General features: G+C 38.3%; 1 protein-coding gene across 2 annotated transcripts in view; it reads left to right on the forward strand.

The window, feature by feature from the left end:
* APPBP2 (amyloid beta precursor protein binding protein 2) overlaps nucleotides 1-18,152 on the forward strand; it is a 72,225-nt gene that overhangs the window by 30,937 nt on the left and 23,136 nt on the right. For both annotated transcript variants that reach the window (XM_082372037.1, XM_082372036.1), the window contains exons 3-4: nucleotides 1,128-1,279; nucleotides 6,037-6,160. In XM_082372037.1, coding sequence (XP_082228163.1) covers nucleotides 1,128-1,279; nucleotides 6,037-6,160 — 276 coding nt within the window. The remainder of the gene's footprint in view (nucleotides 1-1,127; nucleotides 1,280-6,036; nucleotides 6,161-18,152) is intronic.

Genomic DNA, 18,152 nt, shown 5'->3' on the forward strand with positions numbered 1-18,152 from the left:
ATGTCCCTATTACCAACGTATGAGGGTTCTAATTTTTCCATATCCTTGCCATCACTGTTTTTAAAAAAGTAGTATTATAGCCATCCTAGATAGTGTGAAGTCGTATCTCATTGTGAGTTTGATTTGCATTTCCCTAATCACTAATGATATGGAGCATCTTTTCTTGTGCTTATTGGCCATTTGTATATTTTCTTTGGAGGAATCTCTATTCAAATCTATTGCCCATTTTTTAATTGGGTCATTGTTGAATTACAAGACAGTTTGGTTTTTTAAGATTGATGTTAGAAGTTGTTTTCATCCTTCATTGTCATCAATTTACATATACAGAATCACTCAGTGATCCACTGAATAAAAGGTATTAGGCTAAATTGTGAATTATTATGACCTCATAATTCATAAGGCAAACAGTTGCTTTTTATCTTATTCCATCTTTGAAAATAATGGTACTGTTATTTCAAAAAAGCAAGTTAGCACTTTTTGTTTTAGATTGCAAGTTTTATTTTTGAATCCCCATTGAAATAAATATGTTAATCTTTGAAAAATATTTGGTTATATGCCACTAAAATTATGCCTAGAGCCCCCAGTGATAGTCATGCCCCATTCTGGAAAACACTACCATAGGGAATTACTGGAGGTACCCTGGGGAGGTAGGATGAGGCCACTGTTTGTTGAGCAAGGGTCATCTGTGTCCCAGGTAAGCTGCTTGCTGCTGTTCATAATTCTCTGAGCCCCAGACCTACCAGCATATTGGATCTTATCTTTCCTAGCTGGCAACACTTTGGTGGCTCCCTTTTCTCTTCTAGATAGAAGAGTAAATGCCTTAACATAACCTACAAGGTCCTTGGGGATTCTGGGATAGGCCTACCATGGCCCCTTCAGGCTGGTGAAGAGAGGGAGACAGGAGACAGGGAGGATCTCCTGGAGGAAGTGACATTTGAGCTGAAGTCTAACCGATTTATGGGAGAGAACTAGGTGATGGTGGTGAAGAGCTTTTTTAGGTAGAAGGAACAGCATGTGCAAATTTCCTGAGGCAGGAAGGAACAATGTGCATGAAAGTTAGCACTTTCTAAAAGGACAAAATATGTTACCTTTATAAAAACAAAAACGACCTTTTCCTTCTCTTTCAGACATTTGCTTCATCATTGTTTCCAGGCTTTGATGGATCATGGTGTGAAAGTTGCTTCAGTCTTAGCCTACTCATTTAGTAGACGGTGCTCTTACATAGCGGAATCAGATGCTGCAGTAAAGGAAAAAGCCATTCAGGTTGGCTTTGTTTTAGGTAAGTAATGGTAAAACAGAGGGGTGTTTTGTCCTGTAACATGACTCAGAATTAAGCCTGCTGGCATTAAAGGATTCTCACAGGACATTCCCAAAGTCAACGTGGGAGGTTATGAGAAAAACATCAGAAGAACTAGATGTGATATATTGAACATTAACTTTGTGCTAAGTACTATACTATGTATCTAAATGCTGTCTTTCAAGAAAATCCTCATGACATTCCAGTGATGTGAAGGTATTAATAGAGTTTTAGAAATGAGGAAACGGACTCAGAAAAGTTGAGTAACTTGCTCAAGTCACATAGTAATGGAGCTAAATTTAGAATCCTGTGGCACTGTGATTCCAAACCACTTACCTTTCTACCATGTCAAGCTGCTACCAACCTCTTTCACCAGCTTACTGTGTATTGTGACGTGGGACTTAATCCTTTTGGGACCTCAGTTTTCCCATCTCTAAAATGAGGGTAAATCTCCATTTTCTCATGGGTATGAGAATACTAAAGACATAAATGGAAAAGGATTCTGAAAAGGTTTTGTATGCTACACACATAGAAAAATATCGTTTAACGTTTGCATAACATTTTAGTATAGCTTTTACAAATCTACATAGATAAGTATGTCTCAGGCAATTATTTATTCAAGTTATTGCTACCTTTTTACTTTGTTTTTGGAAAAATTTTTATTTTGAAATGATTGTAGATTTACAGACAATATCAAAACCAGGAAATTGATACTGGTTTATACTGTTACCTAGACTATAGACCTTATTTAACTTTCATTGGTTTTTTTTAAAAATAAATAAATTTATTTATTTATTTATTTATTTATTATTTTTAGCTGTGTTGGGTCTTCGTTTCTGTGCGAGGGCTTTCTCCAGTTGCGGCAAGCGGGGGCCATTCTTCATCGCGGTGCACGGGCCTCTCTTGTTGCGGAGCATGGGCTCCAGACGCGCAGGCTCAGTAGTTGTGGCTCACGGGCCTAGTTGCTCCGTGGCATGTGGGATCTTCCCAGACCAGGGCTTGAACCTGTGTCCCCTGTATTGGCAGGCAGATTCTCAACCACTGCGCCACCAGGGAAGCCCGCTTTCATTGGTTTTTACATATACTCATTTGTGTGTGTGTGTTTTATTTAAATGTAGTTGACATACAGTATTATGTTGGTTTCAGATGTACCACATAGTGATTTGGAATTTGCATACTTTATGAAATGATTGCCACGACAAGTATAGTCCCTGTACAAAGTTATTACAGTATTATTGACCATGTTCCTTAGGCTGTATATTACATTCCCATGGCTTATTTATTTTCTAACTGGAGGCTCAGACCTCTTAATCCCCTTCACCTATTTCACCCCACACCCCACCTCCTTTCTCTGGCAACCAGCTGTTTGGTCTCTGTATCTACGAGTCTATTTTCATTTTGTTTTGTTTGTTTTGATTTTTAGATTCTACCTATAAGTGAGATCATATGGTATTTGTCTTTCTCTGTCTGACTTATTTCACTTAGCATGATACCCTCTAGATCCATCTGTGTTGTCACAAGATTTCTTTTCTTTTCTTTTTTTTTTATGTTTAATTTTTGTGGTTGGGTAATGTTCCACTGTTGTGTGTATAAATATATCTCACACCTTCTTTATCCGTTCATTCATCTGTTGATGGACATTTAGGTTGCTTACATATCTTGGCTATTATAAATAATGCTTCACTGAACATTGAGGTGCATATATCTTTTTTGAGTTAGTGCTTTTGCCTTTTTTGGATAAATACCCAGAAGTGAAATTGCTAGATCATGTGGCAGTTCTATATTAAATTTTTTGAGCAACCTCCACACGGTTCTCCATAGTGGCTGTGCCAATTTACAGTCCCACCAGCAGTGCAGGAGGGTTCCCTTGTCTCCACACCCTCGGGAACACTCATTAATTGTTTTCTGGTGATGACAGCCATCCTGACAGGTGTGAGGTGGTACCTCATTGTGGATTTGATTTGTATTTCCCTGATGATTAGTGATGTGGAGCATCTTTTCATGTATCTGTTGGCCATCTGTATGTCTTTTTTGGAAAAATGTCTATTCAGATCCTCTGCCCATTTTTTTATTTTATAAATTTATTATTTATTTTTGGCTGCGTTGGGTCTTGGTTGCTGCACGCAGGCTTTCTCTAGTTGCGGGGAGTGGGGGCTACTCTTTGTTGCGGTGCGCAGGCTGAAGGTGCGCGGACTTCAGTAGTTATGATACACAGGCTCAGTAGTTGTGGCTCACGGGCTTAGTTACTCCGCAACATGTGGGATCTTCCCGGACCAGGGCTCGAACCTGTGTGCCCTGCATTGGCAAACAGATTGTTAACCACTGCGCCACCAGGGAAGCCCTACCTTTCATTTTTAACTTCTCACGTTAATGTGTGTGTGTGTGCATGTTTTCTCTCTCTCTCTCTTTGGCACGTGCACATTTACTTTCTTTGCCAAGTTTTCATGATCATTTCCTTCAGTATTAGGAAAAACGTTTTTTTTTGTAGTGGTCGTAGAGGATTTGCTTGGAGGAACTTAACATTCTTTTCCGAAAAGAACCCTCAGCATTTATCCTTTGGTAGTCCTGTGGAATATAAATTGCAACAAAGAATTGTGACTAAAGAATGTCTCTTAATAGAGTGTTTGTGACCTAGATGAATGTTAATATTCACATCCATTTAGTCCTAGGTGGTCATGTAAAAATCTATGTGGGAGATGTTTAGTGTCAAGGAAGATGAAAGGCAGGAAAGCTAATGTTCATTGAGATCCTCTGTTGTCTCTTCACTTGTACCAGTCTGGCCACTGTAAGGAGCCAGATCGAACAAGTATCTTGGAGTTAGAACCAAGTCCTAACAGATTCAGTTATATTATTAGTCTTGATCCTAAAATTACCAAAACAGTGAAAAAACTTCATACCAGAAGTATACATGATGGAAACTGTTAAAAAATAACAGCTTTATTGAGATATAATTCACATACCATACAGTGCACCCATTTAAAGTATATAATTTAAAGGTCTTTAGTATATTCACAGCGTTCAGTCCCTGGTCAGGTAACTAAGATCCCACAAGCCGCATGGCGTGGCCAAAAGGAAAAAAAAAAAGAAGCTTGAGGAGGTGCCTCGCAGAGCTGAGATGCTGCTTGCCTGGTACAGGTGCCTCAGAGTTCTAAGAAGGGAGCTCGTGGGTCTAGAATCTCGACCTCTAGGAGGGACACCTGACTGGCTGGTACTAGTGTCTCTCTGATGGGGTGCTGTGAATCAGGTTCTGTAAGTGTTGGAAAACTGCAGCTGGAATTGGCTTACTGAGATGAATTGCCACTGCCAGAGTAAAGAAACATTACCCTGGGACACTGCTGTGAGCAGGGGCGTTGCTGGCAGAAACTGGAAGCTATCGGGGAGTGTCTCTTACTTTTCCAGTCTTACAGCCTTTCTCTCTAGTGCCTTCTTTGGTAGAGACTACTAGGGAGCCAGCTGGCAGAGGAGAAATGTGGTTATAGAGTCCTAGCCCAGCATCATAAAACAGTCTAGAAGGGTTGGTTTGAAGCTGAGAGATAATAGCCTAATAACCCAGCACAGTGCACAATATGTTGAGATAATGAGTAGGAGGTTGCTTCATATGAATATTATAATCTCATTATTCCAGTCATTCAGTGAGGACCCTAAAATGTCATATTTGGGGGGATAAAAAAGTGTTCTAAAGCACACTTCTCTCCAGTTAAAATATTTGTTTCATTTCATATAGCTTTAATTAAACATGAAACACCAGTCTGAGCAAAATATATTTTTTCTTGACCCAGATACTATTGACACGATTAAGATTAGTTGACACTATCAAAAAGTGATTAAACTATTAGGAGGGGGTCAAGAGGCTCTAAAAAGATGGACAGTATCCTAAGGAAATGATGCCCAGATGCCCCATGCATTACAACTGTTGGAGGACAGCAGTTTAATTTTTTGCTAAAAAAAAGTTAAGATGAGCAAGCACTACTGTCTCTTTTATCTGTGTATCCTCTAAGATGTGCTGTTATGCTAAGAAGATTAAGTTTATTCAGATGTCTTTATCCTCTTTGGGATTGGGTATGAAAAGATTGGAAAGTTATGTTTACCCTGCGTGATGAAAATGTTAGACAAATCACTAAATATAGTGGCTAATTAGCTGGAAAATGTCAACTCTTAGGCGATGAAGTACTTTTAGAGGGCTAAAACTCTTGACTCCTGGGACTTCCCTGTGGCACAGCGGTTAAGAATCTGACTGCCAATGCAGGGGACATGGGTTTGATCCCTGGTCGGGGAAGATCCCACATGCCGCTGAGCAACTCATCCCGTGCGCCACAGCTACTGAACCCGCATGCCACAACTACTGAAGCCCGCGCACCTAGAGCCTGTGCTCCACAGCAAGAGAAGCCACCGCAACAAGAAGCCCGCACACCGCAACAAGAAGCCCGCGCACCGCAACGAAGAGTAGCGCCCGCTCGCCGCAACTAGAGAAAGCCCGCGCGCAGCAATGAAGACCCAATGCAGCCAAAAGTAAAAAACAAAACAAAAACTCTTGACTCCTTATTCAGGGTCTCAACTTCGATCTAATTTCCCTAGTTTGAAAGTTCCTTTTTTTTTTTTAAATTTCACAATTAGTATCTTTGTTTCAGACTAAACAGAGGTTTTTTTCATCTTAGGTAATAATCATTGTAAGCATGTCATTTTAGCTTTCAAGTGATTTATTAAATTATCTAAAGTTTTTGGTTTTTCTTGTCCCTTAGGTGGCTTTCTTTCAGATGCAGGCTGGTACAGTGATGCTGAGAAAGTTTTCCTGTCTTGCCTTCAGTTGTGTACTCTACATGATGAGATGCTTCATTGGTTTCGTGCAGTAGAATGTTGTGTGAGGTAAGTTGGAACAGTCCTTTAATTACATGCTGTAATGGTATTAGTGACTTTTTTTTTTTTTAATTTTAGGCTGTGCTGGGTCTTTGTTGCTGCACGCAGGCTTTCTCTAGTGCAGTGAGTGGGGGCTACTCTTCGTTGCGGAGTGTGGGCTTCTCCTTGCGGCGGCTTCTCTTGTTGTGGAGCACAGGCTTCAGTAGTTGTGGCATGCGAGCTCAGTTGTGGCACACGGGTTTAGTTGCTCCGTGGCATGTGGGATCTTCCTGGACCAGGGATCGAACCCGTGTCCCCTGCATTGGCAGGCAGATTCTTGACCACTGTGCCCGGAGGGAGGTCCCTTCTTGGGTTTTTTTTTTGTGTGTGTGTGTGTTTTGTTTTGTTTTTACTGTGCTCCGTTTACATTTCTGGAATTGTACGTAACCTGATTAATATTTTACTTCTAAATAACCTTTTTTTTTTTTTTTTTAAATCTTTATTATTTATTTGGCTGCATGGGGTCTTAGTTGCGGCACGCAGGAATCTTCGTTGCTGCTTCCGGGATCTTCGTTGAGGTGTGTGGTATCTTTAGTTGTGGCATGTGGGATCTTTTGTTTTTAGTTGCGGCATGTGGGATCTAGTTCCCTGACCAGGGATCGAACCTGGGCCCCCTGCATTGGGAGCGTGGAGTCTTAACCACTGGGCCACCAGCGAAGTCCCTAACCTTTCTTTTTTTTTGATGTGGACTATTTTTAAAGTCTTTATTGAATTTGTTACAGTATTGCTTCTGTTTTATGTTTTGGATTTTTGGCTGCGAGGCACCTGGGATCTTAGCTCCCTGACCAGGGATTGAACCCACACCCCTGCATTGGAAGGCGAAATCTTAACCACTGGACAGCCAGGGAAGTCCCCCTAACCTTTCTTTAAAATACATTTTTTAACAGATGTACTTAAATGAAAGGCAAACAAATCCAGAAGTAACTCTTTGATTTTACTGTCTTTATTTTTTTAATATATGTAACGTTTAGTTTTAGCTATTTTCATGTAGGTTTTCTCTCTGTCCCCCCCATTTGATTTGACATTTCTTAAAAAGAATTTTTTTATGAAACTAAAGGGAAATCGAAATAAAGTTTAAAAAATAACAGAATAATTCTTTGTCTTAAGTTAACTAGAATCTGGTCAGTTTACTGAATTTATAGTCTTCTATTTTTATTGAATAAGGGGTCATATTTTTTTTGTACCTTAGAGATAAGTTAATTAAATCTGCACCTCTTCAGAGCTAGAATACAGGTTCTCCTATATAAAACCATTGTTGATTTATGCTACCATTGACTAAAGCTCTCTCTGCTCAATCTTTTGAGGTTATTACCCCGTTTTATACAGGACTTACCTGTGTTAGACAAACATTCAAATCCTGAAGTTAATTTTATAATGTGCAAACTTAATTATAAATAATATTTTAGAAGCTTAGGATAATTTCCCACAGATATTTATGATAAATTATAGTAACACTTGTGTGCAGAAACTATAAAAGGATTGGTATTGGGCCTGTAATTTGTAGTACTGATAATCTGTGTCATCTTTCCTCCCCACTTCTGCCTATCCTAGGAATAGAAAACTAGACTATCTTATAGGGATTTTAGGGGCTAGCTAAATGTTTCTTTGTGTATGAACTAGTTAATTTAGAACAGAAAACCCATTTTGTATGATTTCATTGTAGATTGCTCTTTCATTGCAAGCAGTCTTTTGACCAAAAGGTAAAACATTTTCTTCTTGTAAGTGCTTGCTTTTTATGCACAAAGTCAGAAGATTTATTCCATCCAGATAACTAACATTTCTCCTGTCTGATTTTAAGGCTCTTATATAAATTTTGCATTAATATAACCAAAAGATTTAGTTTTCTCACAGGACCAGGGCTCCTCTTCTTTTTCCTATTTTGTCATCTTTAGCATGTAGCTCACGTCATTATGTTTGCAAATGCTACGGGCAAGGAGAAGGGCAAAGGGCTCATGCCTGCTGAGTCTGCTTCCTTTTCCTTTCTTTTTTTTTTTTTGCAGTCAGAAAATATAGCTTTCCCAGAGGCCTAGCCTTATCTTCTTTACTTATTACCTCTCTTTGAAACTGGGAAACTGGGACACATTCTGCACATCCTCCAACCAGTATAAGGTGATCTGGAGAGCAAAACATTTTTAACTGTGCATTTTGCTGCCCCAAATGAACTCATGGGTCTACATTAAGGAAGGAGGAGAGGGGAATATTGGACAGGTAACTGTCAATACTGTGAGTGTTCGGGCTGTTTTCAGAACAAGCACATGTGAATAGGAAAATACCTGTGCCAAGAAACAAAACTATTTATACCAGCCTTCTGCCTGTATACCTAGACATCTTGTTCTTAAGAATTTTAAATTTCTTTTTTTTTTTTTAAAGCAGGAGCTTGTTTTTATTTATTTATGTATTTATTTATTTATTTATTTTTGGCTGTGTTGGGTCTTTCGTTTCTGTGCGAGGGCTTCCTCTAGCTGCGGCAAGCGGGGGCCACTCTTCATTGCGGTGCGCGGGCCTCTCACTATCGCGGCCTCTCTTGTTGCGGAGCACAGGCTCTAGACGCGCAGGCTCAGTAGTTGTGGCTCACGGGCGTAGTTGCTCCGTGGCATGTGGAATCTTCCCAGACCAGGGCTCGAACCCGTGTCCCCTGCATTGGCAGGCAGATTCTCAACCACTGCACCACCAGGGAAAACAAGAATTTTAAATTTCAAATTAAAATTTGCTTCTACACAGCTTTGCTTGCTAAATTCTTGGCCATTACAGACGTAAAGATAATTTTTATTATTATAGTAGTATTTTTTGAAAAAATATTAAATTATTCTTACTTAGCTTTTAATTGATTTGGGAGAGGATTATTTTGGAGAACAAATATTAATGAAATCCTTTAGCCAATCCCAGGAGCTTTGTGCCTAATGTAACAGTGTGTTTTTAACTTTAATAGCACAAAACCAGTTTCTAATCTGGGGCTGGCATGGAAGCAGTATAGAGCAAATGTCAGAGACTCTTCTTCTTAAACCTGGTACCATTTCTCAGTCTTTGTTTTATTCCTTGAAGACTGCCTAGTTTCGTTTACTTTACTTGCTTTCTATTTAATAGCTTTGTTTGTTCTGCTCATGTGCGTGTCTATTAGCAAACAAATTGAAAACATACAGAAAACTATGAAGAAGAAGATAAATATTATCTGTAACTCTGCTGCCTAGATATAACCACAATTATTATTTTGGTGTATTTTGGGGATTTTAAGTGAAAAATGGAACTTCCTGAACTGGAGGGAAAAGACTTGAATCTAGATTGAAAAAGAACCTTGAACCCGAAGCAGGTGAATTTCTTGAAATCCAAGGATAAATAGGAGTTAGAAGCTAAGAGACAAGAGCAGTATCTCAATTACTGAGAAAATACTACACTTCACAAACTTTTAGGATAAAATTCAAATTTTTCAAATATGTAGATACCAAATATACCTCCAGGTACTTTATCTGAGGAAAATAGTCAAGGAATATCTCTAACCAAATAAAAGTTCAATAGTAACAAATCTCAAGACAGGGGAAGATGGTGTAGAAACAGTGGTAAGCAGTGAATATTGTAATATGTAGTTAGACATAATGGAGTGGAAAGAATGAAGAACAAATTGTGAATTTGTAATATGTCTTATGTAAGGATTTTTTTTCAAACTGGAAATGAAAGGGAAATTTTAGAAATAACAAGACAAATTCTCAGTTACCGCATACTATTAAATGTAAGATAAGTTTGTTTGTGTTTTTTCCACCTGAAAATTGAAAAAAGAGTTGCCTTACAAAGTCCCTCATGTTATGTGATGTTCTTTCAAGTCTCTTGTTTTGGAAAACAAAGTACTGTTTGGGAAAGAAATGTTAGCCTGAAACTCAGCCAGTGCCAATACCAGGAAGCTCATAGAGGTCACCTGGCAGAATTTTCTTTTTACAGAAGTAATGGAATTTAACATAATTTAACACAAAATTTAGAATTATTCTAGGGGTCATAACCTTATAGTTGTATTAGATGTCTTTATTAACTGGCTTCTTGAATATTACTTTGAAATGTGATGCATTAAGTGGTTTGGTTGTGGAGATTATGGGTGTCTACTTGTCTTAGGTGGAATGGGAAAGCCCAACTGTCTTAGTGCTTTGCAAATGGTTGCTGGTACCTTTGGATAACATTTCTAGGGACATGAAAGCAGACTCAAAAGTGCTGATTTTCAAGCAAGTGAAAATGTTTTACTCTGAAAAACTGTTAGATGACTAAGAAGTAGTTTGGTGATGATGAAGATAAATGTTTTAAGATGCGTGTGAATAGTTTGGGTAACATTTCATAAATTATAAGAAGGAGAATTAATTTTTGAAAATTTAGTTTAGATTTTAAATATGTATTTATAACATAACATAAAGATGATTTAAATATTATAAATTTCAAAATGTTATCATATATATCCCTAAAACTTGATGTATTCAAGTTGGCAAAAAACCTTTTTGGATGGAAAATTGAGGCTCATGTTATTATGTTCAGGTTGCTTGCTGTTGGGCATATATTACATAATAGCCTATTTTAAAAATATACATTTAGGAAAATGTAGTAGTATAAGAAAGTATTATAAAGGTCTCATCTTGGTAAGGGGAGTATGAATGCCTATCATTTAATGTTCAAACATTGTCAGTGCTAGGGAGCGGTATATAATAAATTGACTAATGGAAAAATACGATAGACATTCCAAATTAGAATAGTGGGAGTAGGGGTAAGGATGATTGGAAACTTGTCCAAGGTAGATAGATAAGCAAAGAGAATAGAAGAAATAACTAAGTATGATAACTGAAAAATGTGAAACAATTAAAACCAAATATAACTATGACCATGTAAATGCACTCAATTCCCCTATCTAGAGACAGCGACTGCCAAGAAGGTTAAAAAATGAAACCCAGGGACTTCCCTGGTGGTCCAGTGGTTAAGAATCTGCCTTCCAATGCAGGGGACGCGGGTTCCATCCCTGATCGGGGAACTAAGATCCCACATGCCGCGGGGCAGCTAAGCCCGCGTTCCTCAACTAGAGAGCCCATGTGCTGCAAACTACAGAGCCCACACGCTCTGGAGCCCACGCACTGCAAACGAAAGATCCCACATGCTGCAAGGCAGATCCCACAACTAAGACCCGACACAGCCAAAAATAAAAAAATAAAGCAATTCTTTAAAAAAAAAAAATAAATAAAATAAATAAAAAATGAAACCCAGCTATATATTGTTAAAAGAAAATACCCCTAGACAATAATATTAACAATAAAAGCAGAATTCAGGATGAAAACCATTAGTTGATACAGAAGGGATATTGACAATAAAATGTACAATCCACAAAAAGGTCATAAACCCATGTATAGCAAATAAGATAGTAGCCCTCTACATAAACACAGCACCCTAAAAATACAAAGAATTTGATTAAAAAGATAATCAGTACAAAGTCAAGTACCTCCAGGATGGGTTAATTCAGAATTCATAGAGGTTATCAGGGAACTAGGTTTTTTTCCATCTTCTGGCTCCTCTGTCCCCAGTGGTTGTAAGACTGCTGCTGTGGTTTGAGGTATCACGTGAAGATTCCACATTGTCCAGCAGAAGAAAGACCATATTTTATCTCTAATGACAAAGGAGCCTTTCTCAGAAACCACCTAGCTGACGTACCCTTGAGTCTCATTAACCAGAGCTAAGGTCATTTGTTGACCTCTGAATCAATCAGTGGCAATCTGAATGGGATCACCATGTTAGGATTGGCTTAAACTAATCATGATTTACTTATGAGTCCTATGAGAAAGGGGTCAGTGCCTAACAAAATCAGGGTTCTGCCAACAAGCATGAGATGGGAAAAATGACTTGGTTAGGGAGCCAGCAGTATCTGCTACATCTCGCAGTGCTTTGCTTCCCCACTTAAAATTAAAACCACACCAGACAGGTATTTCTTAGAAATACACAAGTTACCTAAACTGACCCAAGAAAAAAATTAAAATTCTGAACAAACCTATAACAAAGAGATTGAATCAGTAATCAAAAACCTTCCAAAAAAGAAAAGTCCAAGAGCAGAAGACTTCAGTAGTGAATTGTACCAAACATTAAAAGAAGTTAGGGACTTCCCTGGTGGTCCAGTGGTTAAGAATCTGCCTTCCAATGCAGGGGACACGGGTTCGATCCCTGGTCAAGGAACTAAGATCCCACGTGCTGTGGGGCAACTAAGCCTGAGCACAGCTAGAGAGAAGCCCATGTGCTGCAACAAAGAGCCCTTTTGCGGCAACAAAAGATCCCACCTCCACAATGAAGATTGTGCGTGCTGCAACTAAGACCCGATGCAGCCAAATAAATACATATTTTTTAAAAAAATAAAAAGAATTAATACCAATTCTTCTCAAAGTCTTCAAAAAAATCAAGAGGAAGGAACACTTCCTAACTTACTCTATGAGGCCAGCATTAACCTATATCAAAACCAGAAAAAAGACATGAGAAGAAAAAAGAAAAGAAAATTACAGACTAATGTCTCCTATCAATATAAATGCAGAAAGTCTCAACAAAATACTAGCAAATCGGATGCAATAGAATATAGAAGGATTATGCACCATTACTAAGTGGGATTTATCCCAGGAACGCAGAGGTGATTCAACGTAAGAAAATTAATGCAGTACACCACATTAGTAGAATGAAGGGTGAAAACCACGATCATCTCAATTGACACAAAAGACATTTGACAAAATCCAGCACCTTTTCATGATAGAAACATTCAGAAAACTAGGAATAGAGGAACCTTCCTTAATATGATAAAAGGCATTTATGAAAAACCCACAGCTAACATTATATTCAAATCTTCCTCCCTGAGATCAAGAACATGACAAGGATGCCTGCTTTCACTACTACTATTCATCTTTGTCCTGAAAGTTCTAGCCAAAGCAATTAGACAAAAATAAAATAAAATAAAATGCATCCATGTTGGAAAGAAAGAAGTAAAACTATCTCTGTTCACAGGTGAATTGGAATTCACCAATATTAAAAACTTTTGTACATCAGAGGACATTATCAGGAAAGTGAAAAGACAGCCTATGGAATAGGAGAAATATCTGTAAATCATATATCAAGTAAGGGTCTACTATCCAGAATATTTCAAGTACTACAATTCAACAACAACAATCAACACAATTAAAAAATGGGTAAGGGATTTGAATAGACATTTCTCCAAAGAAGATATATAAATGGCCAATAAGCAGCATTTGTCATTAGGGAAATGCAAATCAAAAACAATGAAATACCACTTCACATCTGCCAGTTTGACTGTAATGTAAGAAAGAAAAGAAAAGAAAACTAAAGGGGGGGGGGGAAGGAAGGAAGGAAGGAGGAAAAAGAGAGAGGGAGGGAAGGGAGAGCAAAGAAGGAAGGGAGAGAAGGAAGAAACAAAATAAGTGTTAATAAGAATGTGGAGAAATTGGAATCCTCATGCATTGCTAATGGGAATGTAAAATGGAGCAGCTGCTATAGAATAGTTTGGTGGTTCCTTAAAAAGCTGAGCAAAAAAAATTACCATATGACCCAGCCGTTTCAGTCCTAGGTATATATATCACAAAGAATTGAAAACTGGGACACAAACAGATACCTGTGTGTTAGTGTTCATTGCAGAATATTTCACATTAGCCAAAAGGTGGAAATGACCCAAGTATCCATCGACAAAAGAACCCTTAAGCAACGTGGGTTTGAACAGCGAGCGTCCACTTAATACACGGATTTTTTTTTTTTTTCCAGTACATACATACTACAGTACTACATGGTCTACTCTTGGTTGAATCCACAGATACAAAGGGCTGACTGTAAAGTTATATGTGGATTTTTTTTTACTGCCCTGGAGGGTCAGTGTCCCTAACCCCCTCGCCACGTTGTTCAAGGGTCAACTGTATATACAGTGGAATATTACTCAGCCAGTTTTGATGTATGCTACAACATAGGTGAATTTTGAAAGTAATATTCTAGGTGAAATAAGACAGATATATAAAGACAAATACTGTATGATTTTACTTAAATACCTAGAATAGACAAATTGATAGAAACGAGAAATTAAAGGTTACCCGGAGCTGGGGGGTATAAGGAGATAATGGGAAGCTATTGTATATTATAGTGTCTGTTTGGGGTGATGAAAAGTTATGGAAATGCATGGTGGTGATGATTGTAAACATGGTAAATATAATGAATACCACCAAGCTGTACATTTAAAAATGGTTAATATGACAAATTTCATGTTATACATTTTACCACAATTTTTTAAAAAGCCCACCAGTCTTTTTTTTTTAATTACCCAACCCTCCCCTTTCAGTTTATCATTTATTTGTAAAATTCGTAAGTAGTTCATAGGAAAATATGCTTGCATAAGCAGGAGAGAGATTTTTTCCTTTGGGTTTACTTTTAAGATTTTATTTTTGTCATGTCTATCTAATGAGGATCTAACTAGTCATCTTGCTCAATCTTATAGTAAATATATTTATAAACTAGTGACCTCTAGATTTGTATATTTTCCGCTTCAAACAATGAATAACTTAACTAATTAAATAGTAATTGCTTTTTTAAATTTATTTTTAAAATTTATTTATTTATTTTTGGCTGTATTGGGTTTTCGTTGCTGCGCGCAGGTTTTCTCTAGTTGTGGCGAGCATGGGCTACTCTTCGTTGCAGTGTGCAGGCATCTCATTCAGGTGGCTTTTGTTTCAGAGCACGGGCTCTAGGCGTGCAGGCTTCAATAGTTGTGGCTCGTGGACTCTAGATTGCAGGTTCAGTAGCTTTGGCACACGGGCTTAGTTGCCCCATGGCATGTGGGATCTTCCCAGACCAGGGATTGAACCCATGTCCCCTGCATTGGCAGGTGAATTCTTAACCACTGCACCACCAGGGAAGTCCCATAGTAATTGCTTTTGATAATAGCTATTGATCAAGTAGCTATGATTTTACATTGTCATAAAAATAAAATACTGTGGGGTTAGAGGTATATGGGAAATCTCTATCTTCTCAGTTTTGCTGTGAATCTAAAACTGCTCTAGAAAATAAAATCTATCTTTAAATCTATTAAAATAAAATACTGTGCTTACATGGTAGTGCCACATTTGGAGAGCCTTGAGAACCTGCCTTTTTGTTAGGCTGACCGTTGAGGCAAAATTAGATCCTCAGTTGGACCAAAAGTTTTTTGGATCCTGCATCCTGCTCATTGTCAGCCCAGATGGACACACAGACCCTGAAGAGTCTCCATATGTTGAATTTGCCCTTTTGTTTCAATAGATCATCAACGGAGACTGGAGAAAATATCAAGCTGTGCTTTTCTGGCATAAAACATGTAGTTTGCTACCCCCACCAATTAGTAAATAATTTCCAGAAACTAATTTTTAGGCAGAATACCTATAGTGAAGTTTGCTGGAAATGCAGTTCTTAGTATTGTAGAAATGATTGGTGACCACTGTTCTTTTCATTCTCTAAATTTAACTTTTTTCTCATTCAGCCATTTGGATAACTATCAAATCTGTATTTCTTATACCAATCCTTTTTTTCTCAAGGGTTTTTTTTCTGGACTTTTGTAATATCTTCTGTCCTGGTTGCCTTGCTTCCACTCTTGGCTTTACTGTAATCCATTCTCCACACTGCAACCAGAGCAATCTTTCTAGAGTTGCACTGTTCAGTATGGTAGCCATTAACCATATGTGACTATTTAAATTAACATTATGGGACTTCCCTGCTGGCGCAGTGGTTAACAATATGTTGCCAGTGCAGGGGGCACCGGTTTGAGCCCCGGTCCAGGAAGATCCCACATGCCACGGAGCAACTAAGCCCATGCGCCACAACTGCTGAGCCCATGTGCCACAGCTACTGAAGCCCACGTACCTAGAGCCCGTGCTCCACAACAAGAGAAGCCACTGCAATGAGAAGCCCGTGCACCGCAACAAAGAGTAGACCCCGCTTGCCACAATTAAAGAAAGCCCGCACACAGCAACGAAGACACAATGCAACCAAAAATAAATAAATAAATAAATTTTAAAAATTAAAAAAAAATTAATTAACATTAAAAATTTAAAGTCAGTCCTCAGTCACACTAGGCAGATTTCAGATACTCAGTAGCCGCTTGTGGCTACCAAATTGAGCAGAGCAGGTATAGAACATTTCAGAAAGTTCTATTAGATAGTGTTGTTCTACAGCATAAATCAAGTAATCTCACTTTTGCAACCCAAATGACTTACCATGGCCAGTAAGACCCTATAAAAATCTTTCTTTTCTCTACTTTCTCATCTCTCTTTATATAATCTGTTATTCAAAATACTCCAGACGGGCTTCCCTGGTGGCGTAGTGGTTGTGAGTCCGCCTGCCAATGCAGGGGACACGGGTTCCATCCCTGACCGGGGGGGATCCCACATGCCGCGGAGCAGCTAAGCCCATGAGCCACAGCTACTAAGGCCCATGTGCCTGGATCCCGTGCTCTGCAGCGGGAGAGGCCACCGCGGTGAGAGGCCTGTGTACCGCAACGGAGAGTGGCCCCCGCTTGCTGCAACTGGAGAAAGCCCGTGCACAGCAACGAAGACCCAACACAGCCAAAAATTTAAATAAATAAATAAATAAATTTATTTTAAAAGAAATACTGCAGACACATTGGCCTTATTACTGTTCTTTGATTATGCCAGATTTTTTTTCCCTTTCTCAGGGCTTTTGCACTCATTATTCCTTCTTTTTGGAACATGCTTCCCCCAGATCTGCACATGATTGCTTCTTCATCATTAAGTGTCAACTCAAATGTTAACCTCCGCAAGAGAATTCTTCCCTGTCTACCCTAAGCCCTTCCTTTAAGAAGGCTTTGATCATATCACCCTATTTTTATCATCTTCATAGCATTTATCTTTGTCTTAATTGGTGTGTGTCTGCCTAATAAACTTTTCCCCACTAGAATGAAGCTTTTTTTTTCTTCCAGCTTTACTGAGATATAATTGACATATAGCACTGTGTAAGTTTAAGGTGTACAACAAAATGATTTGACTTAGATACATTGTGAAATGATTATCACAAGTTTAGTGAGCATCTATCATTTCATACAGATACAAAATTAAAGAAATAGAAAAAAATTTTTTCCTTGTGATGAAAATTCTTAAGATTTACTCTTAACAACTTTCATATATAACATACAGTAGTGTTAATTTATCATGTTATAAATTATATCCCTAGTACTTATTTATCTTATAACTGGAAGTTTGTACTTTTTGTCTGCCTTCGTCCAATTCCCCCTCCCCCCACCTCTTACCTTTGTTAATCACAAATCTGATCTCTTTTTCCATGAGTTTGTTTTTGATGTATAATTGACCTACAACACTATGTTAGTTCCTGTTACACAACATAGTGATTCGATATTTCTATACAACCTAAATTATCACCAGATAAGTCTAGTTAATGCTGTGTCACCATACAAAGATATTACAGTTATTGACTGTATTCCCTGTACTGCACATTTCATACCTGTGACTCATTTATTTTGCAGCTGGAAGTTTGTACCTCTTAATCTCCCTCACCTATTTCTTTCCCTACCCCCTTCCCCTCTGGTAACCACCTGTTCATTCTCTTTGTCTGTAACTCTGTTTCTGTTTTGTTATGTTCATTTGTTTTGTTTTTTAGATTCCACCTATAAGTGAAGTCATACAGTGTTTGTCTTTCTCTGTCTGACTTATTTCACTTAGCATAATACCCTCTGGTTCCATCCATGTTGTCATAGATGGCAAGGTTTCATTCTTTTTTATGGCCAATATTCCACTGTGTGTATATACCACATCTTCTTTATCCATTATCTATTGATGGGCACTTAGGTAGCTTCCATGTTTTGGCTGTCGTAAATAATGCCACAATGAGCATAGGGGTGCATATATCTTTTCTAATTAGTGTTTTTGTTTTCTTTGGGTAAATACCCAGGATCTTTGCCCATTTTTTAATCGGG

The sequence above is a fragment of the Balaenoptera borealis genome (assembly GCF_965194805.1).
Source record: "Balaenoptera borealis genome assembly, chromosome: 20".
Lineage (NCBI taxonomy): Eukaryota > Metazoa > Chordata > Mammalia > Artiodactyla > Balaenopteridae > Balaenoptera > Balaenoptera borealis.